The sequence below is a fragment of the Phyllostomus discolor genome, chromosome 1 (genome assembly GCF_004126475.2).
Source record: "Phyllostomus discolor isolate MPI-MPIP mPhyDis1 chromosome 1, mPhyDis1.pri.v3, whole genome shotgun sequence".
NCBI classification, from domain to species: Eukaryota; Metazoa; Chordata; class Mammalia; order Chiroptera; family Phyllostomidae; genus Phyllostomus; species Phyllostomus discolor.
The window spans coordinates 215,150,367-215,174,435 of record NC_040903.2 but is presented as its reverse complement, the minus strand read 5'-3'; the positions used below and the strand labels follow the sequence as shown (position 1 = coordinate 215,174,435).

General features: G+C 61.1%; 1 protein-coding gene across 1 annotated transcript in view; it reads right to left on the bottom strand.

Annotated features, from left to right (window-relative positions):
* EVL (Enah/Vasp-like) overlaps positions 1-24,069 on the bottom strand; it is an 86,176-nt gene that overhangs the window by 29,760 nt on the left and 32,347 nt on the right. The window contains 2 exon segments of the mRNA XM_028506463.2: positions 6,615-6,792; positions 11,049-11,217. Of these exon segments, the coding sequence (XP_028362264.2) occupies positions 6,615-6,792; positions 11,049-11,217 (347 nt within the window).

The following is a 24,069-nucleotide window of genomic DNA, read 5'->3' as shown; positions in this document are numbered from 1 at the left end:
TGCCGCCAGTACCGCACCCCACCAGGGCCCCGAGCTCCGGAACAATGGGGCGGACCCTACACCGCCGTGGGAAGCTTCTGAGGCCCGTGGCTGTTTTATGGCAGAGGACCCGGTCCGGGGACAGAGTGTGGGGCAGGGAGGGGGTGGCTGGAGGAAGCAAGACGCCTATGACGACGACGACGAGGCACCTCTCACGGGCACGGTGCCAGGTGGCCCCCAGCACCCCCTTCGGCAGACGGAGGGCCCGCTCCGGGCCACACTGCCTACACGCGGTGGAGTGGAAGTCGGTGCCAAGTGTGGGGCGCGGAGCACCCGCAGGCACGGACGCTCGCGCCCCGCCCCCACACCTGCCCCAGGTGTCTCGCCCGGCTGGCTGTCCCCGAGCGGTACCCTTTGTAATAGAACAGTGATCTTGTAAGCAAAGTGTCCTCCTGAGTTCTGACAACTGCTCTGGTGGGTGAACTGAACCCCAGGAGGAAGGGGGTCACGGGGACCTCTGCTTTGTAGTCTGTGGGTCAGAGGCACAGGCGACAGCCTGGGTCTGTGATGGCACCTGAAGTCGGCAGGTGGGAGATGGGGGCGGGAGGGGCAGGCCGGAAACTCCGCCCTTAACCCTGGGAAACCCGGTGTCAGAAGTGAGGCCTCTCGGGAGGAGGGGACAGGGCGGAGGGCAGCGTCCCACCGGCTACACTATGTGCCTCTTTGTGTCTGGATGGACGAGGAGCCGCGTTCTCTCCCCAGCTCCCCCCACCCCCTGCCCCCGCCCCTGGGCCACGCCACGCCCGGGACCCCCTCGGGGTCCATGTTCTCCGCTGACAGGGGCAGACGCTGTGTGCCGACACGGCTCGGTCAAGGGCCACTCGAAGGGGACCTCAGAGGTGGTGCTGGAAGGGACGAGTCCGGCTGTCGCGGCCCTTCCCGTCCGTCCCTGCAGATACGACGGCCCCTCTTTGTGAGGAGTATGTGGACCGCTCGCTCTCTGTGTTAGCTGGACGTGAGGTCCGCAGGTGATTACAAAACCTACGTGCACAAACTAGGAAAAGGAATGCCTCCATGCACCGCGAAGGAGAGACGAGGAGTGATCCGTGATGAAACCCACACCGCTCACGTCACGCTCACGTCAGGACACCAGGAGGGATGGCCCGAGGCTCACACCCCTTCCCGGGAACGCTGGTGCTGCCCGCACCCCCGACACAGGGGGTCGGGTGGACGACGACAAAGCTCGCAGGTGACAACGGTCCCCAAACAGACAAGTCTAGTCCAGTTACAAACAAACCAAAACAGAATTTCCTTTGAAGTACGAGGTAGTTGTGACCCTAGAAACTCAGCAAGTACTAAAACTGGTAAAAAAAAAAAAAGAAGGCGGGGGAGAGGCTTGTTCTTAAACAGGGCTCAGCTCTGGCTCAGATAATCCCGCCTTTCACCGCCACGTGTGGGGACACACGGAGCCAGCCTTGAGCCCCGGGCAGCGTGCAGACCCCCCTCATCCCTGCTGGGGACGGCCCCCCCCAGTCCAGCCCGGCGCCTGCCAGAGCTGAGACAGGCCTGAAACAACGTGCCAGGCGGTGGCCAACCGGGCCGTGAACCAGCCCGCTGACACCCAGGCCAGGCTCTCCCCGCACACTTGAGGGAGCGCACACAGGGCCGAGCCGCCCAGAGATCCCCGGCTCTGCGGCGGCAGGGGAGGCACGTGCTGTGGTCGGAGGGGACACGGCTGAGCCGCTGCTGGTCGCCATCACAGCCCCTCATCCATGGCGTGCCGTGTGCCTCAGGAGCTTCCTCACCCCGCCATCTACCCATCCTCTCGCTCGGAGGCAGACACGCCGCCCATTTCACAGACGAAGAAACCGAGGCCCGGCATCAGGCTGGCCAACTCCCCGCCACCAAGGCCTCTCCCCACCGAGCAGGCGCGGCTCACCCAGAGGACGTGGAAGGGGCCGCGACAGGCCTCCTGCCTGGCAGAGACCCTGGAGGACAACTAGACGTTGTAGACGCCACTTGACGGCAGCTGGGGGAGGGAGGGAGGGAGGGAGGGAGGTGCATTTATTTCCCACCCCCGAGCCCGAAACACACCGCACGGCACCAGTCCGCCTCCACGTGTTTGCCAAGGGAACCGCAAGATCTCTCTGTCGGCAGGGGACGCACACACTTGGGGGGCAGGGCACTAATCACTCCGCGGCCACCGAAGGTGCGAGAAGTCCGAGTGCCTCTGTGCTGCTCTGCACTCAATCAAAGCTGCTGCTGCAAGTAACGGGGGAGATGAGACGGCCAACCACAGCACGGAAAACGCTCGCCTGTACGAGTGTGCACGGAAACGCGGGTTAAAGCGACGTGTCTCCCCTTCTCCCCGTTTGCCGAGGTTGGCCAGACACAGTGCTCACGCCTGGTGCGGGGAAGGCTGGCGCGGACCGCGGCCGTCCTGAGCACCGGACGGGGGGTGCACACCAGCACAGCCCTTCCGGGGGGCATCTGGGCAAGGTGTGTGGGAACTTCAAAAATGTCTGCGTTGTTTGATTCAGAAACACGCCCAAGAAGAACTGGACAAGCGTGGCAAGGTGAACTCGCACAACATGAAGCACACACACAAACACGCGTGAACACACGAGAGCGCCCTCTCTCCGTTACACGAACGTGGGGGTGAAAATACGGACGACCTACAAGTCTGAAAGCAGACACGACTGGCTCAAGTCCGGTGCCCCATGCCCCACGGCATTCGGCATGCCGACCCGCCCCCCCTGGCACGGGACACACCCGTGCCGCGGCGCTGGCGGGACAGGCAGGGGAGAAGGCAGCACGCAGAGGCTGGGTCAGAGACATCCCTTCACACGCGGACCCCACAACGTTGGGAAGGGTGGAAGGCTCCCGGGAATCTCCGGGTTGTAGGGGTGGAGGTACTTTTCGCTTGCTTGTCCGTATTTGCCGCTTTTCAGTAACAAACAAGGGCGGCCCCGCGCAGCAGCCACGGCTGACGCGGGCGGGCGCCTGCCCCCCGCACGGGCTGGGGCCCCGCAGAGGTGAGACGTGTCCCGCTGCCCCAGCCTCTTCGCAGGGTCTCCCCGGCTCCCGGCTGTGGCCCTGGGGACAGTGTCAGAGAACCGGACCACTCGGGGGTCGGAGGCCGGGCTCTCCCGCGCAGAAGTCAGGCGGCAAAGACCCTGCCCCGCCCATCTTCTCTCCAGAGTGCGCCAGAGTCCTGGCGTGGCAGTGGCTTCACTGGGCTGAGGGCAGGGAGGGACGGAGACAGACACAACTCGTGGCCTCCCCCTGTGGTCAGCACACAGGCCACGCAGCCTGCGTGAACGGGGGGTTTCTGGGTTTAATTTCCGCTCATTCTTTGGCCGTGGAATTACAGGGGAGTCCCCTGCCTCTCCGAGCCTGGCTTCCTAACCTGGTGACATTACCTGGGACGCACCTCTGGGGCTGCGGCGAGACTCGGGTAAGAGAAGGGGGATGGGGACACCGCTCGCACCACGCCCTCGGCATCTGGGATGCTCCGAGTGGCTCTCAGGGTTGTACCTCGGCGTCTCGTGTCTGTCAGGCTTGCGGGCCCGCGGGCAGCCGCACGGGGTCCGCCCACACACGCGGTGGGGATGGGGGGCGCTAAGCAAGGCCCGACCCGCGGAGACACTGAGCTCAGACAAGAGCGTGACCTGGAGGCGTGAGCGCCGGCCCCTGCAGAGCTAGCGGCAGACAGGGAGCCGTGGGTGAGCCGAGGCACCGGACGCCCGCCACGCTGGGCCCTGGAATCCTCTCCCCTGTGCAGGGGGGGCTCAGGACCACACCACGCACAGGACAAGGAAACGCACAGGAGATAACCTCATCTGACAAGACCAAGAGGGAAAGAACCGATGTCGTTTATGTTCTCATGACACACCAGGCACTGCACGCCGAGTGCTCTACAGGCACTTCAGGTTTAACCTTCCCGATGACTCCAGGAAGTTCACCACCCCCAGGCCACGGGGGGCAGGGCAGAGACTTAATATGAGATCTAGCTGCGCTCAAACAAGTGCTTTCGTCGCTACAGCAACCTGCCTCCCACCGAGGGAGGGCGGGCGGGCAGGGGGCAGCTTCCCGATGGGGGGATTTAACAGGGAGCACTACAGCCCGCTGGCAGTGAGGTGACAGGCAGGTGGGGGACAGGCTGCCAGCACTGGCCTGAGCACTACAGGCTGCACCGCCGACGGCAGGAAGGCTGGGTCGGTGTGGCACCGCCACACCACGGAGTGGTGCACTGCAGTGACAGGAACCCGCGAGGGAGACGGCATCACGGGGAAGAAACCAGGCGCAGCCGTGCACACCGCATGCAGTGCACACGCAGTGAGGTTCAAACACTGGCAAAGCCACTCTGCTGCCTCAGCTGTGACACCCTGGCCGTCCTGGCGGGAGGCCTGGTGCACATACATGTCACAGCCCCTCCAGCCGCACTTCTCAGGTGTGTGCACCTGCTGTCGGCAGGTTACGCCTCAGGTGAGGAAAAAACACAATCCTTAGTGGGCCTGGGGGTTTCCTCCACCGCAGCTCGCCTGCACAGGCAGACCCGGTCACGGCCAGCAAACCCGACGGGCAACCGCCGCTCTTGGCCGTGGTTGGAAATCAGGCCGCTCTCACGCTGCGAACCTACCGTGACCCCAACAAAGAGGTCGTTCAACCCGGGCCTGGGCTCTGAGTCTGAGTCACTGCCCGACCCTGCTGGGCTACTTCCTCATGACGGGCGGGCCACAGCTTTCTTCTACGGAAACAAGGTGAATTAACGGGTTTCTTTGGGATTCTGTGGTGAATCTAATCAAGTCACTAGTTTTATCCAATTTAAGTGGTTGCTTTGAAAGAGTCAGTGGTCTGATTCAATTAAACCCCTTTTCTCTTTCTTTCTCTCTCTCTCTCTCTCTCTCTCTCTCTCTCTCTCTCTCCCCTTCTCCCCCTCCCCGTCTCCCTCTCTTTCTTTCCCCCACAACGTATCCACGGGTCCAAATAAATAAAGCGTAACTCGTGTATCCGGCGGCAGGCAGGTGAGGTAGTTCAGACCGGGACTTTAGCTCAGCTCCCGTTACTGCAAAGGCTCTCGGGGGAAAAATGCCTAGTGAACATTTGTTTGGCGCCCACAACACTCCACGCCCTGTGCTGGCCGCTCCACGCGCCGTGGCTGAGAGGCTCCCCTACCACGCGCCCCGAGTCCACGGCAGAAAACCCACACCCCGGGAGCCGCGTCACTGCAGGAGAGCGCCCCGTTCTGTGCACGACCTGCGGGAAGCACACTCGAAGCCTGCTCTTCATCACTCTAAAAACTCCTCTCCGGTTCAAACAGCGTCCCACAGCTGCGGTGTGTCGGGACACGGGATGTCCAGAAGCCACCTCCGTCCAGGTCCTGAGCACCATGGGTTCCCACTCCCCACACCCCAACTGTGGCGGCAGCAACAGCAGTGACGGTAGTGACACTCGCAACACTAATACGGGGGATCAGTGCGTGTCAGGCAGTCTGCTGAACGGTTTACACTCCAGCTAAAACACAAAAATACACCCCCCCCCCCAGAGATAAGGAAACAAAGCACAGAAACATGAAGTCGCGTGTCCGTGGGCTCCTGAGCAGAACCTGGACTCGCGCCCAGCCGTGGGACGGGGGTCAAGGTGTGCAGCCCAGGGCAGGACCGGATCCTCGGCTGCCACCACACACGCCCTCGAAAGCCCCAGCCCTCCCTCGGAGCCAACACCGCCAATTGCCAGTAAAAGCCACACACATCCCTGCTCACTCCCTGCTTTAACTGACCTGCTCAGGCGCCTTGGCTAAAGTGCCGCCCCACCCCCATCCGCACCAAGCACCAAGCACACCCAAGCCTTGCAGGTCTTCGGGGCCTTTCACTGTGAGTCCCCACCGCCTCCCGGCTTCCCTTCCGGCCTCTCCCTCCCTCCGAGGGCCCAGGCCCGCGGGAGCACCACAGTGCCGCTCTCCCAGCGCACACCCAGCCGCACGCCTGGTGCTCATACAAGCTCCCTCCGCCTCAGGCCCGCTCTCCCCTCCGCCCAGTGACCTCCTCCTCACCCTCCGCGTGTCACCACCCGGCGAGGCCTCCCCTGGCGGCCCAGCTGGGCAGCAGCCCAAGGGCCGTGCGCACACGTGTCACAGGACACTGTCACCTGTTAGGAATCTGCCTACTCCCAGATACGAAGTGCCATGGAGGGGAAGGGCTCATCCACGCACTTCCTGCAGAGTCTGCCTACGGGCTCTTACACGCGGCAGACACATAGCAGAAGCTTGTCGGGCACGCAAGTAATTGAGTTCAAGACACACCGCCGCTCACCCCCCCCCCCCTCCCCCCGCCAAGTGCACTCCCTGGGACGTGGAAGCGGGGTGGCCGGCGCACACCAGGCCTGGGCAGACGGCCGCAGGAACTCGCCGGAGCAAATCCGCAGCTCACCAGTGGCCAGAGGTGCCAATGTCACCCTGTCTGCCTTCGAACTGCTCATCTCTCCTTAAGCTTAAGAGCCAGGCAGCAGCTCCTGTGCGCGCATGGGGTGGCAGCTGGGCACGGTCACGGGGAGAGGGCGCCCCGAGAGCCGGAGCGTGGGGGGCGGGCAGGACGGGGAGGAGCTCGGCGCAGCCCGCACGCAGCCCCGCTTACCTCCTTCCTGGGAGTTCATGATGTTCAGGGCGAACAGCATGGCGTTGGAGAACGTCGTCGCCTCCTCCTTGCTGGCGAAGTTCAAGCCATAGACCTGGCGGGCGTCCCGCCACTGGTGGAAGGTCGGTGTCGCCTGATTGTACTTCAGCCCTTTCACGATTGAATAATTGATCACAACCTGGGGGGGGGGGGAGAAAGAGAAATACATCTGAATAAATAAAAGGTAAGTGAGCTGGAGGGAGCTGCCGTGGGGCGAGGATACCGCGTCCCCCGGGGGGACCGGGAACAGGCAGAGGGGCGGGGCCCCCAGGGGAAGCGTGCCCGTGGCCACAACACCCTGCTAGCGGGCTGGGGCCCCCGGACGGTCATTCTGACGACCGCTCCCGTGCACTGCTGCCTTCGCTGGGCTGTCCGGTGCAGGAAGGCCCGAGGACAGCGATAGGGACACTGTCCGGAAGAGCTTCTTCCCGTGCCCTGCCCGTGTGGAAGGTGGGTCTGGGTCACCCCACAGCGAAGGGAGACGGGGGCAGTCCAGTGAGCAAAACGGGCTGCCAGTTAAAATCTCTCTGCCCGCTCGCTGGTTCCACTCCTTTGTTTGCCCCGCTCAGAACGCGTGCATTACTGCAAGTCCACTGCGGGGGGGGGGGGGGGGGGGGAGGCCGGCTTCACTGAGCACCTCTGTCCCAACACGCCTCCCCAGAGGTGACCGTGTTTCCGACTGTCGTCACCACCAGTTACTGCTGCCTACTTTTTAAGTTTTTCCCCACTACCATTTAGTTCCCTTATACCCAGCCCCAATGACCACACTGTTGTCCATGTCCATGAGTCTTTTTCCTCTTTGATCAGTCCTTCCACCCCTTCGCTGTCATCCTGCTCTCTGTGGGTCTGTCTCTGTTTTGCTTCTTAGTTCAGCTTGTTCTTTAGATTCCACACATGAGTGAAATCACCTGGCATTTGTCTCTCTCTGGCTGGCTCGTTTCACTGAGCATCATGTTCTCCAGGCCCATCCACACTGTTGCAAAGGGTAATAAACTGTTCTTCTTTTTTATGGCTGAGTAGCATTCCGTTGTGTACATGCCCCATGGTTGTTTTATCCCCTCGTCTACTGATGGACACCCGGGCTGCTTCCGTATCTTGACGATTGTAAATAACGCTACAATGAACACAGGGGTGCTTATGTCCTTTCCAGGTACTGTTTTGGTTTCCTTCGGACACACTCCCAGAAGTGGGGTCACTGGGTCAAAAGGCAGATCCTGCCTACTCCCGCACGACACGGAAATGGATTCCTACGGTGTGCACTCTTGTTCCTCTCACGCAACACAATGTCCGTGTGATTCGTCCATGTCGTTGCCTTTGTAAGTACTTAATCAGTTCAGATCGCTACATAACATTCCATCTTTTGGTTTACCGCAACCAACCAACCCATTCTCCCGTCAGTAGACATCTGTGTAGTCTCCAGGGGTTGGCCAGTACGAACAACAGTGTGAATGCCTCCGTGCGTGTCTTCCAGTGGGTGTGGGCGTGCGCTGAGTTTCGGTGAGGTCCGTCTACGCACTTTTCAGAGAGGCTCTGCCGACTTCCACTCCCCGGTGACAGCAGCATCATGGAGGTGTGAGAAGAGCCCTCTGTACTTCCCCTCAAATTTACAAGTTGGACATTGATAATCCCACGACGGCTCGTCTGCTCCACCCACAAACACACCCGAGGGACCCACGCGCCAGTGCACCTGAAGGGGGCGTACGGGGACAGGCGGGGGTGTGGGACAGAAGGAAGGGCAGGCGGGGGCAGCGTCTGTGGCTGGAGTCCAGTGGCTGCCAGGCCCCAGCTGACGCAGTGGCAGTGGGGGAGGCAGGGTGCAGCCCCCACGCCACGCCCGACGGAAGGTGAGGGGGCGGGAGCAACGCCGGTGCCCCTGAGGCCGGCTTCCTCTCCCCGGCCAGGAGCAGCAGCACCAGCGGAGAGGCACCCGACAGGGAGTCAGTGCTGCCGCCCGGGAACCTGGCTCCCCCACACCTGCCGTGACGGCGGTGCCCCAAGACTGATGCGACCCAGGCGTAGGGGGCACGCTCACCACCTTGGTCACCCAGGAGTCAATTTCCACAATACCAGCACCCCCACACGGTGACCTGGGAGGCCAAGCAGTGGGGTAAGAGAAAACAAAAATTTGCTCTATAGCACCATCTACTGGAAAATAAAAGAAAGACCTCTAGTCACCTACTGAACTGTTCAGATTAAAACGGCATCTAAACGAGAAGAGTGCATTATCTCGAATGTACAGAAAATGACAAGTCCCCAGAAACCAACCTCAAAGTCGTGGAAGACTGGGATGTAAATGACAGAGAATTCAAGATTGCAGCAAGGAAGAAACTCAACGAGGTACAAGGAAACTCAGACAGGCAGTTCAATGCCTTTAGGAATAAAATTAATGACGAGTACTTTCCCACAGAGACAGAAACTACAAAAAAAAAGAATCAAACAGAAATCCGGGAACCGAAGAGCTTGGTGCATGAGACGAAGAGCGCGTTAGAGAGCCCTGGAGATGACAGAGCAGCCCACGGAGACCACAGAGGGCTCCTGGCAGAGCCTCCCTGCACGGGGAAAGTTCTCCTCCCCAGTGAGCCCCCACGCGTGCTCTCCTCTGCAGGAGGCTTCTGAGGACAGGACGCACGCCGGTCCCCAGGAACCCTGTTTTCTGGTCCTGTGCCCTTTCCAGCACACTGTGCGATCCCCCCAGTGGCCCCAGGAGGGCCACCAAGAGGCATGAAGGGGATGGAAAACTGGTCATAATAAAAGCAAGCGCTTAGGGAGCACCCACTATGACTCAGAAACTGCACTAGGTAATGGACCTATGTCAAAGGCATGGGGCCCCGGGGTGGTATGCCATGCCAGCCCCCACCCATGGGTGTTACACAAATGTGTAAGGTGTTTTGGTTGTCACCGCAGGTGGGACTAAGGGTGTTGTATGTCCCTCAGTGTGTGGTGCCGAGCGCCTCGCAAAGGCAGAGCCAGAACCAATGGACTGGAAGAACAGGAAAGAGCTTCTAGAAGGTTTTCAGAGAAACCTCATCAGCAAGGGAAGGAGATGCCTCTCAAAGGTGCGAAGAATTCCAGGTTAGACAGACCGCCTTTAATCAGGGGCCCCGAGGGGGGGATGCCTCTTTCAGCCGCAAGAATCTGAAACTCACTTTGGCCAAAGCAGAAACACCGTCAACCAGCAGCCCCCTAAAAATACAGGCTCCAGTTTCTGTTCTCCCTTTTCTAATTGCTAACGCGCCGATTCTTGCAGGAGGCAGCTCACCTGCTGCTCAGCCTAGCCACGGCCTGACCCACAAAGGAAGTCAGAGATGCTATTTATTTAGGTAGACTCTCCACAAATGCTGAAACCACAGGCCTGATGATTTCACTGCTAAAAATGTCCTCGTCACCTCTACGAAGAGAACCGGAGGGAGGGCAGTGAGGTGCGGACCCAGGTCGCTGTGGTCGGGCCACACAAACCCTTTCTCCACGTCGCCGTGCTGGCCCCCGTCGCACCAGACGACTCGTCTCAGTTCCGTGTGCACGACCGTTCCTGCCGCAGGCGGTCCCGGCCCCGGCTGGGCGGAGGTGCTCGCTGGGGCACTCACAGGCTGTCTCGCCTGCTTCGTCCAGGACGTACCACAGGGAGAGGGGTGCTCCCGGACCCTTCGCACCCCCTTGATGTTCCTTCCAAAGGGGCACCTCGCGGGCGGATAAACCAAAATCTTCACGGTCACGCTGCTCATGGACTTGTAGGCACAAAACCAAACCAACGTATCTGTACAACATGTCCTTTCAAACCTGTCACGTCTGTCGTTTTATCCCAACACGACAGTAACACAGTGAGGTATGCAGGGTGTGGGCCGCTGTCCGTATGTGGAAAGTGACACTCAGAAAAGACGGTTTGTTCAAGGTCTGGGACCTTGCTGCACGAGAACAGGGAGTTGGGATCAAAAAAAAAAACTTTTGTTAGGAGACTAAATGGTCATGGAAAAACATATAATCAAGATTAAATAAAAAAATAGAAAATGTGAATTAAAATTAAATTAGAAGCAAATAAAAAAAACCCTTTTTTATTTATCGATGAGAGAGAGAGAGACAGAGAAAGAGAGAGAGAGGGATCAATGTGTTGTCCCACTTACTCACGCATTTATTTGGCTGATTCTGGCGTGTGCCCTGACTGGAGATCAAACCTGCGACCTTGGGGTACAGGGATGGTTGATGCGCCACCCAACCGAACCTCCCGGCCAGGGCTGGTGTCAGAATTTGAACCCAGATCTTCTGACTCCGAAGCTCGACCTTATTTATTTATTTATTTTTACCTCTTTTCACTACACACCGGTGTGTGTCTGTGCACGTGTGTGTGGGGGGCACAGGCTCAGGGCCATCATCGTCATCATCCGTGCCACCGGCACTCACCTGCTGGTCCTGCAGCTTGACCCCGACGACTCGGAAGGTGCTGCTGGCAGTGTTGTGGTAGATGTTGACCCGGCTGAACCCCTGCTGGCCAGGTTTGATCGGCCCCCACTTCTTGCTGGTGTCGTCGTAGACCATCACGGACGCCCGGGCTTGGCAGATACTCTGTTCGCTGCAGAACAAGAGAAAACTCAGGTGTCAGCAGCGGGCACGAGGGCTGGGAGCCGGCTTTGCCCTTTCCTGGAATCAGAGGCCAGTGGCTCTTTGACGCACAGAAACTTTCTCACGGCCAGAGCTTCCAATAGTCTATGGAAGCTGTGGAATAGGCTGCTGTGAGGTGATGAGGTTTTACTCTCCGAAGACCATGGGGAGTAGACCATTTTCTGTGCCAAGAAAAAAAATTGTTTTAAGAACAGAGGGGAAGGGAGGAGAAGACAGGAAGAGGAACATCACTGTGTGGTTGCCTCTTGAGTGCCCCCACTGGGAACCTGGCCCACGACCCAGGCATGTGCCCTGACTGGGAATCGAACCGGTGACCCTTTGGTTTGCAGGCCGGGGCTCAGTCTGCTGAGTTACACCAGCCAGGGCTCGGTGCCAAAATTTTTGATGGCTTGGAAAATACAGCTCTCCTTTCAGGGGAAAAGGCGCCTGAATGTGAAAGGAATTACAATCACAACTGGCCAATCGTCTACCGTGTTGCAGGCCCTGTGTTAAACGAGGCAGTGCGTTAAAGCGCGGAGGCCTCACAACTTAGGAAGGAGCCGCTACTGCCCTGATTTGTAGGTGGGAAATAGTGGCTTAGAGGCTTGGGATGATTTATGCGAATTCACACAGGTATTCAGTAATTAAATTTGGGTTTCCAACCAGTTCTGTACGGTTCTGGGGCACATGGCATAGACAATATTCTTCACAACATCCAACCGAACGCTTGGTTTATGACACGGTGAGAGGTACCCTCACACGAGCCACACAGACAGTAAAACGTCAGGTGTTCTTCTAAAGAGCAGAGCCACACAGATCCAAATAAACAGATGGCTGCCTCCTACTCTGCCGAAGACATCTACTGAAAACCGACTTCCTCTGCTCGGAGTGTGACGGAGAACCAGGGAGAAGCACAGCAGCCCCCGGGGAGAGGAGACAGTGGCTGCGAAGGTCGGGAAGGAGCCCGCCAGCCCCTTCCCTTACGCAGAGGCTGAGCAGCCCTGAACGCCCACTGTCTCAGTCCGCGGCGCGCCTGCACCCCCAGTTAAAATGGTACGACGTGGCTGTTACAGGCAGCCACGCCGGCAACAGCGAGCAGTGACCGCCATCAGAAAGCGAGGCCACGCAAACACGGCAATCGGAACTAGAAGCAGAGGTTACATTTAATTCAGTAGACGTAAAAGCGTGCACCGCAGTGGACGGTCATGACAATAGACTGGGCTGTCAGAGTGTCACATTATGCCCCCCTTACCACAGTTCCGGCCGGGAAACACAATATTCTAAAAAGGTCCCATTCCCCAGTGCCGGTGGGTACTGGGTGGCAACTCAGTGGCTTTTAGGAGACGGGCCCTCGGTGACTTGGAAACCTCAACTCGGCCGACACGGTCAGCACCCACGTGCCCCAGAGGCTGAGCACCCCGGGACCCAGCTCTGCTCCCCAGCCGCTTGCACGGTGAGGGGTCCAGTATGCAGACCGTCATCACCGTAACTCAGTGTACAGGGCACACATCAGCCTTTCTACCCGTCTGTCTCCCCTCACCTCCCTGCCCACGAACCCCTCTGCGCATCCCAGGGCTGTGCGGCAGTGACTTCACCTGCCGGTGCTGGGGGTCACACCCACGTGGGGAGCCTACGCTGGGCCTCAGACTTGCTGCCGACCCCCAGCTCTGCCCTGGGCTTTCGGAGTCCGGGGTACGCTTGTCATCGGGTGTCCAAGCCTTGTGCTGAGGGCTCTGTCTGCGGACAGATGCATCAGAAGCAAATCATAATGGCTTTTGGGGGGTGCAATCGTGCTGCACTGGTTTTCCCACGGCTCACCACGTGTTTAAGGGGAAACCGGTGGCGAGCAGAAGAGACGTACGTGGGCCTTCTCAGAAGAGAGCCGTACTACTGTTACTGGCGGGGGGGAGAAATCAACAGTTTGCTTTCCTTGCCTTTTGGAGGCTGAAACCATGCCTGTTAAGTCTTTGAAGAGAATACGCTTAGGAGAGTTGCCCTTCTCCTTGCTAAAAGTCTCCTGGGCCCTGTCCTCACGAAGTCTGGTAGAGACTAAACTGTACCCAGAGTCAAACAGACCTTGGTTTAAATCACAGCTTCATTCCAGTGCAAACTGACCAGAGATCAAGCTCTGGGCTAAGCCGTGTCACTCACTGCCACCGACACACTTAGCTTCCACGTGACGCTGGGCAAGCAGGTGTGTGCTCCGGACACCGTGCTGGGCTGGGAGCAGGCCTGGGATCTAGGTCAGAGGCCTGCAAGCTGAGCTGAAACCCCAGCTCCAGCCCGTGCTGGCCGGCAGCCAGAGAAGCCCAGGGGGCGCTGTGTGACGGGGCACTGCTCCCTCGAACCCCTGGGTGGCGGCCACAGAAGCGGGCCTTTTGGATCTGGAAGAGGGCCTGCTGTGGAGCAGAGGTGACCTACGGGCCCAGCTGCCACATCTCCGGATGGCCGGCCGCCACATCTGCACAGAGGCCGGCCTTCGTCAGGTCGCTCTCTGCCAATGACCGGACGGGGCAGGGTCACCAGGGCCAGCCACTCCCGGCCGACACGGGACTCTTCGATGGGGAAAGCCTGGCTCAGCCTCCTCACCCGCCCGCGTGCCGTGGGCTCAGACCCTCCCTGCTCAGCCCTCCTTCCTGCCCTCTCGCCGTCCACCGCCGTCAGACCTGCACCCTGGCCTGAGGCCCGCCCCGCACAAGCTCCTGCTCCCTCCACCCTCCACGGAAGCCTGCCGGGTCTTGGTGTCTGCTTCCCACAAGACCCAGGGCGACACACCCTGCTACAGTGCAGGTTCCCCCAGGGCGGCGGCACGCCTGCCGCGTTCCCTGCCGTGACCCTGGAACCCGGCACGGAACGGGTGCCCGATGAACGCTCCCAGTAGAGTCTCAGAGCTGAAGAGGACCCCTGAGACGGCCGAATCCACTCTCGGGTCCCATGCTCCGTGCCTTCCCAGCAGCCCCAAGTGCACACTGAGGTCCCGAATGAAAACTGCTGGCGAGGGGAACTCACTGCCCTCCACAGCGGCACGCTTTGTTGTGAAATGGTTCGGTTGTTAGGCAATCCCTCCCGTTCTGTGGCATCCACTCCCTGCCCTCCAGGTCACTGAGGTGTTTTGGATGGCCCGTGACAGCCCAGGGCACAACGGAAAGGACATCTCGGTTCTTCCGTCCTTTATTCATGCAACAAGGCTACGCGCCCCCTTGCCCTCCATCCCTCTCCTCCAGCGAGTCCTGATGTGCCACATGTTCTTAGTGTCTGGATCCTGAGACTGGGCACGACCGTTGCATCTCAGGCTGATAAACACAGACGCCAGCAAGCGAAAAACACTTAGGGATGCAGAGGTGAGGTGTCAGCTGCTGCCCCGAGCGAGCTCCCAGCTGCTCGGAAACGAGGCAGATGACTGCACGCCCCACTCGGCCGGAGGGGCGGGGGCCCAGGGGAGGCTTTCTGAAGAAGGTGCTGAGTGCCTGGAGGCGAAGAGCTTTCAACGCAGGCCCAGGCGCGGGTGAATTCAGGAAGGGGATGTGGGATGCCGGGGGCGGGGGAGCCGGCGGCCGCGGTGGGAGGCAGGGCCAGGTGCTGTGCGGAGAACCGCACGTGACCTGGGCATCTTGCACCCCCCCACACCTTGTAGGGGTGCTTGCCCCTAGTAGGTACTCAGACACCAATAACCATTCTTCTTATTGTCACTACAGCCACGGGTTCCTTTTTCTGCTGTTGTTTTTAACATTCAGGTTCACACTGAACTTGTGGTTAACCAAAAGACCTGTTTTGTTTTTCCTTGTACCCCGTGTGAATGGCGCTCGCCTGCTCCATGTACGTGAAGCCCACGGGCGGGACCTGAGCGCGGGGAAACACGCATTCACTCCGCTCAGACTCGTCTCGCTCACTGTCCCTTCGGGCTTCCGTTCCGCCTTGAATAAAGCCTTGACGGTGACCCAGCTTCGCCGCTGCCGCTCAGCTCCGAGCGAGCAGCCAGCTGTCTTCTCGGGGGCGAGTTCGGGCGGCGGAGACGCAAGCCGGGCCGCGCACACACACCCAAAGGCCCCGGAAGCTTCATCTGTCTAGGTCGTGTGTCATTTGAGGAAAGGAAGTGTGATACACAAGTATTTTATTTTTAAAAATATTATTTTTGAATGACTTTTTTTTAAGAACATGAGCGTACACAATTCCCTTACGAACCTTAGGAAGCCTATTCCCGTGTCCATCCCACAGGAGGCCCCATGCCACGTGCGCGTGTGCAGGCGTGGCCTCCACGCTCCCGCCCGCCTGGCTCAGAGGACCGCCGGGCCCGGGGGGCTTCCGGGAAGAGCTGGAGCTGATCCTCATGATACGACCAAAACCGCCAGAGGGTAAGTGGGGGAAACTGGTAAAAATGCTCTGTTTGGTGTGTTCTCCTGGTGGGGCGCTGCCAGACGGATGGACCCCCCCAACGCCACCCCCTTCCCCGCCCCGCCCCCAGGGGCCTGGCAGGCTGCCGAGCCGTCCCCCACCCGTGCAGAGTGAGTCTGAGTGTCCCGCCGGGCCCAACCTTCGGGAAAAGCGCAGGTGCCAGGCCCCACCGGCGTCGCTCTCCGGCGCCCCGGCTCCCCAGCTCCCCGCACGACCAGGAAGGAGTCTCTGAACGTGTCACGGGCTGACACAGACGCTCTCTCCTGGGCACGGTCATCTTGGAATCCCTGCCAGCCTACCAACACCTTCCGGGGCTCCTCCAGGCCCTTGCTACAAAAACTGGAAGAACGGAGTGCGGGTTCGCAAGTCAGGGCGGAAGGGGGTGAAGCCGGGGCGGAGCGGGGCTGAGCACAGGGGCCGCTGGGAGACACGCACTGGGCCGGGCTCGGGGAAGTGCAGCCCCAGGCCCCCTTCTGCTCTCCTGGAAGAACTCACTGGGGTGCCCCGCTTCCCGGCACCTGCGTGTGCACCTGCCTGCCCCACAGACTGTGAGCTCCCGGCAGGCGGGGACCCTGGTTTCCCCGGGCAGGCCCAGGCCTTGTGCACGGTAGACCCTAGCGACCGCCGAAGAGACGGCTCTGTGGCTGTGACGTACGTTTATGAGCCTGTGCCCACGGGGACACGCCCTTCAAGCCCCGCCCACTTCAGCAGCCCCCGGGCAAACGCCTCCGTTGCACATCGCCGTCCGCACGCTCTGCCTCAGGAGGCCTGGGATGGGACAGGCAGGAAACCGCAGCTCCCGGGGCAGGCCTGCCGTGCGGAGCGAGGCTGCTGCGGCCCCCGGGGGTGTGGGGGGGAGCCGGGCAGGCTGCTCGGGGAGCTGCAGGGGTGCGTCCCGCCCTCCTCTGCTCCTCTGGAGGGCCAGCCTGGGGGCCACACTCTCCGTTGCCGGGACCCCCCACTGCACGTGTGTCAAACTCACTCTCCCTGGAGGGCTCGTGGTTGCCTTCGAAGGGCCAAGTGTCACTTTAGGACTGTATGAAGGTGACTGCTCCTTAACCAGGGGCAAGGAGCTTGGCGCTGCCGCCGGGCAGAAAGAAACCAGGCGCCGGGCCGGACTTGGCTCGGGGGCCTTGTGCTCGCCACCAGAGCCCGACTGGATCGACGCCCCGTGGTCTCTCCCCAGCGCTGGCCCCTGTCCTCCTCTGCCCCATGCCCCGACCTGCGGCTCCCATCAGACTGAACCACCCATCACTCTGTCTGGTCCCGTCGCCCAGCAGGACTGGGACCCCGGGTCTGCCTGGGATGGAGGGGTTTCCTGGGAGGCAGGGCATTCAGTGGCAAAACCAGAGTAGTCAGTCCCCAGCTAGCCAGGGTGCGTGTCACCCTGCTGGGAGCTCCCGGGTCCCTCACCACCACAGCTGCCACAGGGTCCAGTGCCTCATAAACACCCTCTGCATGTAAGCTGCTACTGCCGGCTGGCCCCCACCCGCTCCCGACCCCAGCTGTCCCTCCCCCCTGCTGGCTGCCCGCACACTTGCTTCCTCCACTTCCTCACCACTCGCCCACCCTCCAGGTCCCTGCCGGCGCCGGCTTCTGTCCCTAATGTGCACTTAGCTCCAGACCAGATCACCGACTTGCCACTTCCCGATTCCGACGGGCGCTTTTCAGTTTGCTTTTGCAAACTTGATGGCGCCTTTCCTCTCACTGGGAGCTCTGCCACTCACTGGCTGTATGACCGCAGACCATCAGTTCCCTTCTCTATCCTTATCTTCTTCACGGGGTTGTGGGGCGGATGAGAAGGCTCGGGGTGCCACCCGGCACGCCATGGCATGGAAGAAGGCGTCAGGACTGTGACAGCTCCTTGGCAGGCAAGGGTGGCCCTTCACAATCCGGTCCTCCCTCACCTGTTCAGAGCTGACCCGCAGCCCCAGGCAGAGTCTGGGGGAAACACTCACGGGTCCCCAACAGGCCCTACTCTCTAAGGCCTCTTAGCTCTAGCTCATGCTGTTCCCTCTGCGTGGGATGCTTTTCCAGCCTGGCCTGCCACTAATTCCTCCTCATCCGAAAGGCTGAAACACATATTGCCTCCTTCAGGAAGCCTCCCTGGGAGCTCAGGCTGAGTGTGGTGGTCCTCTGAGCCCTGTAAGCACATCCTCTGCCTCGGCCTCAATGGCTTTCCCGGGACACTGCAGCCTCTGTCTACTTTGGGCCCCTCTGCTGGGCACGAGCACCACAAGGTCAGGAGCCACTTCCCCGAGACAGGCTCCCCCGTGGGCTGATGGAAGGCCAAGGCCACAGTTCCCTGCCCACCTGTTTATCCCTGGAGTTCTGAAACAACGGGGCAGATTCTTTGCTGGCCCCAGGGAGCCCCCGTTCTTGCTACCCTGGAACTTCCGCCGTCCACACGCTGCCTGCTGCAGGTCGGGGGCGGGGGTGGTCTGTCTACACAGCTCACCCAGCGGCCCGGTGCCGGGGCCGGGGCTGCCAGCAAAAGCATCCTCCTGACACGTGGGCCAAACACAACGACTTTCTGGTGCTACTCAACACATCGGAGATGTTGCCTTTGCCTCACTCGCTCTCTCCTGCCTTAGTCCACAGGTTTGTACCTCACCGTCTCGCAAAGCTCGGGTCACGTGTCCCCACCTTCAGAAAACATGTCTCTTCACTGTCCTCCACTCAGTAGCTCCCGAGGGGAAAGCACTACGCGAGGCTCCGGGAATGAACGTGACGTACCTCGGCCCTTAAGGACATTGCCATCGGGCAGGAAACACAGACACTTACACAGAGGTTACGTAATAGTGCTGTTGCAGGAAAAATACGGGGTTGGGGGGGAGGAATTCTCACTTGTAAAACAAGCTGATAGGACATCAGTGTTTTCCTACATGAAGGCGCCTGCACTCAGCCGGCACTGTCTGCGCGCCTAACTGGAGTGTGTCTCTGCCCGGGCCCCGCGCCGAGGCCCCGCGAGCCTCTGGTCACTCTCCAGCCTTCGTGGGAGCTGTGTAGGGCGTATCTTCCTCCTGAGACGGCGAGCCTCCTGAGGGCAGGCCCAGGCCTGATCACCAGGCCCCCTCCGTGCCCTCCTGGGTGCGGCTTGTGCTGCCACCTGAGCAGGCACGGCCCGGCGGCCGCCGAGACAACGAGCGTGTGAGAGAGGGAACAGTGGGAGGCCAGGGAGAAGCGACTATAAACACATGTCCTCCAAGCCAAGTGGGACAGAGCCAGACTCCCATGCAGTCTGTGAAGCCTCGACTTGTTTACTTTCAACATACAAACCACGAGGGTGAACTGGAAAAGCAGGCTAGGATCGGAGCAGCCAGCGCCGAGGGCGCAGGCTCCGGCCAGCTGTCCGGGCCCTGGTGCAGGGACCCTGCTGACCTCCAGGGCCAACGCCGGGCGCAGCAGGGGGCAGCGGCCCGGTCCTCCCCATTTGCTCAACACCACCATCGCGAGGTAGTGGCCACCTCTTCCCCGCCTCACGTTAAGTGGCCTGTCCAGTCGCCCAGGCTGGGAGACACCACTGGCCGGGTCCCCGCCTTCCTCGTCCTTCCCCTGGAGGCCTCAGTCGCAGCGTCCCCTCCACTCCCAAGCCCCCTCAGCCTGTCCCGCCACTCCCCAGGTCCCCGGCCCCAGAGCGCAGGCCCTCTCCCCCGTCCCCCTCCCGGCGACAAGGCTGCCCTCCATCTTGTCCTCTGAGCTCCCTTCCAGCACTTTCGTTGGCTCGTGACGGCGCCAGCTTGGTTCTTGCCCCTTGCTGCCAACCGTTCCCCTAGGGGACAGGGACTAGGGGCCCAGGAGACACACCGTCAGCCACGGGGACAGTGTGGGGAGGGAAGGGAGCACGTGGCAGTGTCACCTGCTGCCCACGGGCCCCAGGGCAGGCAGCGCGTGGCTGTGTACAGTACAACGAGGGACGGTCTTTCTCGACCAGTTAGTGTTTAAGTAACCGCTGGAGCTCGAGGAAGACGGAGGGACACCGAGTGCAGGTCACCGACCCTGATTAGTGCCCGGGCCGCCGCCGTGAACGAGCGAGTGCTGGCGCAGTCCCAGCCAGCCCGTGTGAGGCGAGACTCCGGTGGAGTCGGTCTGATGCATCTCCGGAGCCCGCTGGTGGAGCTGTGGTGCCGGGCCGCGGCGTCCCGTCCACCCGTCCACCGGAGGGGCAGCTCCCGCGCCAGGACTCCCCCCCAGCCTCTCCTCCTATGTCTGTCACCCCCCAGGACAGGTTCCCACCCCCGGGACAGCTGCAAAGGCACCGCTTAGCTTCTCTTCACGCCGCCAGGGCCCTTGCCCGTGTACCCAGGGCCTGCTGGCTTCCTCTCCCTCCACGGGGCAGTGTGTTTGGGGTTCGTTTGTTTTAAAAACATCGTTCATCTCTGTAGCCCCAGTAACTGCGACCCAGGGGACCCTCCACAATGACTGTATCTTTGAATAAACACTTGCTTTTGGGTTCGCCTAGTTTTGCCAGGTGTCACATTCCTCAGCTTTCAAGAATTCTCTGGGGTCGGGAGAGACCACGGCTCACCCGAGATCTGGCCACTCCTGTTTGTCTCTCTTCCTGCATTGGTTTAAAAAATAAACCAAGACAACACCCCATTGACGGAGCACCAACGACACACCGAATATACCCCTGCGCCCGGTCCTCCTACAAAACCCAACCTGGTCCTGAACAGAAGGCGTGGTCCCTGCCGAGGGCAGGGCCCGCAGGTGCGCAGTGCCCATTGGTGCACACGCCGGGAAGGGCCTGCTGCATCCCGCCGGAGGGCGGGGCCAGTTCCAGCGCAGGCTGCAGGGTCCGCGCAGGCTCCAGGAGGAGAGGAGAGGAGGGCGCAGCGCCCTAGGCCATCCCCGGGGCCTCCCGCCTCCCCAAGGCTCAGTCCCTGGGAATGTAAAGACCCACCCCATGGATGTCATCATCAGGTCCCAGTCCAGGGACAGAGACAGACCAGGAGTCACGATGGCCTGGTCAGACTGGGGACTATTTGGAAGTAACTGTTTTTGGGTGGAGGAGACAGGCCTGGGGAGGAGCAGGTCTCCCGGTGCCCTAGGCCGATACACGAGGGGCCTGGGTTAGGCCTTACTTCCCGCTGTGCGGCAGGGGCTTTCCGCTGCACTTCGCAAAGCATTTTTACTGCACGTGACATCGCTTCCAATGTCACTTTTCTCAGACCGTTTGGAAGTGAGCTGCAGATGTCACACTTCTCTCCTGAGGCGTTCAGCCTACATTCTTTAAAGTAATGGCATTCTAACATGTAGCTTAAATTCCAATGTTGCACCTAAGAAAATTAATTATTTACTCAATTTCCCCCAGAATGTTTTAATTTTTGTGGGTCCAGGACCCATCCACACATTACACTTGGGTTGTCGACTTGCTCTGTGTGAAGCCGGAATGTTGGGGCGTCTGTTTGTTTGTTGCTGACACTGAATCTTGTGTGTGATGAGTTTAGGCCAATCCCCTTGCAGGCCCTCCCCATTCTGGCCTGTCCCCCCCTCCGTGACTGAATTCAGAGTAAACGGGGAGAACCGACACGAGGGACAGGGGGACGCACTGTGTCACACCCCGCCAGGCGGCACCTAGAGCTGGCTGCCCTCCCTCGGAGGGGCGCGGCGGGGCGAGGGCGCAGCCACCAGGTCTCTCCAGCGGAAAAGGGCATTTCTCCTCAGCGCCTTGGGACCCCCCTGCCGCCCCCTGCTGGTTTAATGTCACGCTCTAAACGTAGACGTTTATTCTGAAGCGTTTCATGCCCGTGAGAGGGTCCCTGTGATGCCCTCTGACGCCCCCCCTCCGTCTGGGACACATGATGTTGCCTCACAGTGCGGTTTGGCGCGGCAGAAGGCCCCACATCCTCTTCTCGGGCCCCGGGCCCCGGGCCCGCCCCGCCCCCCGCCGTGGGAGCCGACCTCAAGGACGTGAGTCCTGCGGCGCAGGCGCAGCGCGGAGCCTCGCAGCGGCGGTTCGCAGGCGTCTCTGCCGCGACCTCTGCACGCCCTAAACACGAGGGTGCCGCGAGCTCCCGTTCGTGCCCGTGACGCCTGTGCATGTTCACCGTACCCGACATGCAAGCTGAGGATTGTTTTATAACACAAGCATTTCACTATTTCACTATTTGCCACAGCGACAACGTCAACACTCGCCATGCAGCCCCTGGGAAACCCCAGGAGCGCCCACGAGACCAGGGTGAGAAGGGCGGGCCCTGCCTCAGTGTCGCTGCCGACGGAGCTCTGACCCGCAGGCCCCTCACAGGGCCGGGGGTGCCCGGCTGCATTAACTGGGAACGGCCGCACCACGGCAGTGCAGACGGGGCGCGAGCCAGATCCGCGCAGGACGCGCGGGAACCGGGAACCGGGAACCCGGACGGCGGCGTGGGAGCCCGCCTGCCCCACTGCCGTGAGCGTGAGAGCGAAAGGAAGGCTCCTGGAGGTAAAGGAAGGATACATTCGGTGGTGAGCCCGGACCCTTTCCTCCCATCCACCCTGGTCGGGAGGGCTGGACGGGAGGGTCGGACGGCTGCATGGCGTGCGGTCAAGACGTGTGCCCTTCTCGCTGGGCTGCCGCCGTCCCGGGTGCGAGGACCGCCGGTCCCCCCTCTCCGGGAGGTCCACCGGCGTCCGGTGAAAACACTCCACCAACTGTTAGGAGGGCCCGGCAGTCTCGGGCTGAACTGGTCTCATGTCACTCCCCACACTTTCTGTCAAGGCCTCCAACACAGCCCTGTCCCTGGGGCGCCACCCAGTAGGCCCCGTGGGCGCGAGGGCTGCCACTGCCAATTCCGGTGTACGACCGTGTCCCCAGAGGCTGTGGCTCTGGCCACTTGTGGGGGTGGAGTGGGTCTCACCCCGGCCTTGGGACAGCTGTGAGGAGCTGGCCGGGCGGAGGACTGGGGTAGTTCCTCTCTGAGGGTGATTAACTGCCGCCTGAGAATGGGACCCGGCCAAGGTGGAGATTTCACTGCGTCCGGCTGACACCTGAGCGAGCGCAGAGCGGCCACCCGGCTCAGGGACAGACGGAAACGAGAAGCACCACGTCCTGCCCTGGAGGAGCCCTGGGAGCGAGGGAAGGCAGCGACGGGCGGAGGCGCATGGGCACAGGCGCGACGGGAGGCCAGAGAAGGGAGGTCTCCCTGGGTCTCCCGGCACCGACAGGACAGCGCGGGATCAGAGACCACCGCAGACAACCGAGACCACGAGGGCGGACTCGAACCCTGACGCTGCAGAGCGGGACAAGTTTCTTCAAGAGGCCGGAGCGAAGCCTGGCTTCTGAAAACACAATAACCCCGGCTGGGCAGTGGCCCGGCCACTCTCCGCCACGCTGACTTTATTTTGTTCCTGTTTCTGGTTGCCTGACTGCCCCCCACCCTACCTGCCCCCACTACTCCTTCAGGACAAGACCTCCCGTCCCATCTCGTCCACCTCTGTAGGCCCGTCACCTAGAGATGCCCCGGGGTGGCACTGACTGGCATGCCCTCTCGGTTCCCTCTAAAAACCACCCTGCCCTTCAGAGTTCCCCTGAGACCCCGCCCTCTCCTTGGGGTCTTCCCTGATGGCCCCGGGGGTCAGGTCTCGTTACCCTGCTTGTCTACACTCGCTGCTGTCTGCACCGCGTGGCTCCCGCGACTCGTGTCCCCATTTCTGAGAGCCCTGTCTCCCCCACTGGACCGCTGAACGGAGGCCCGCGCTGACCCCGAGAGTGCGGGGGCACAGGGACAACGCCCCTGCGGTCAGGAGAGCGCCGAGGCTGTTGTCCGTCCAGTCGCTCCTCCCTTCCTCGCCTCGGTTCCTGCCTCTGGGAAATGGGGACAGTGAAAGCCGTGCCGGCCACCTTCAGAGCGGACGCAGTAACGGCCGTGGGCACCTGCCGGGCAGGGCTGTGTGCTCGAGCGAACCCCGGGCCCGCACACAGCGCTCGGAAAACGGTGGCTGGCCGGCACGTGGCCCGGCTGCACCCCGAGGAGGTGCGTTTTCCCGTGCGGAGGCCCTGTGTCCCCCGCACAGGCACCCCGGTGACTGAGGATCCAGACATCACATCCCCTTCTGTCCACAGGAGGAAAACACCAGAGGCAAGTGTTTCTAGCTGTTGTGCCTGGTGGGGGAGGGGTCCCCCTGCTGCGGGCCCTGAGAGTGCAGCCAGCCCCGCCCGGGGGAGGGGCACAGAGAACCAGGGCTTCGGATTGGTGGGGCCACTAATCCATCTACGAAGCTCAGCCTTGCCCCACCCCGGGCCTCAATCTCCTGACCTGTGTACCTCGCGGCCGGACTAGCCGGGGCAGTTTCATCACTGAGAACGATGCCACTTTTGTCCTCAGAGAAACACTGAGGAGTCCTTTAAAGAGACAGAAGTTAATCTGGTTCAAGTGGAGGGTAGGATGCCTAGCCTAGATGATCTACTGTAGACGGTGTCTGAGGTCCTCTCAAGATGGAGACCTCTCAG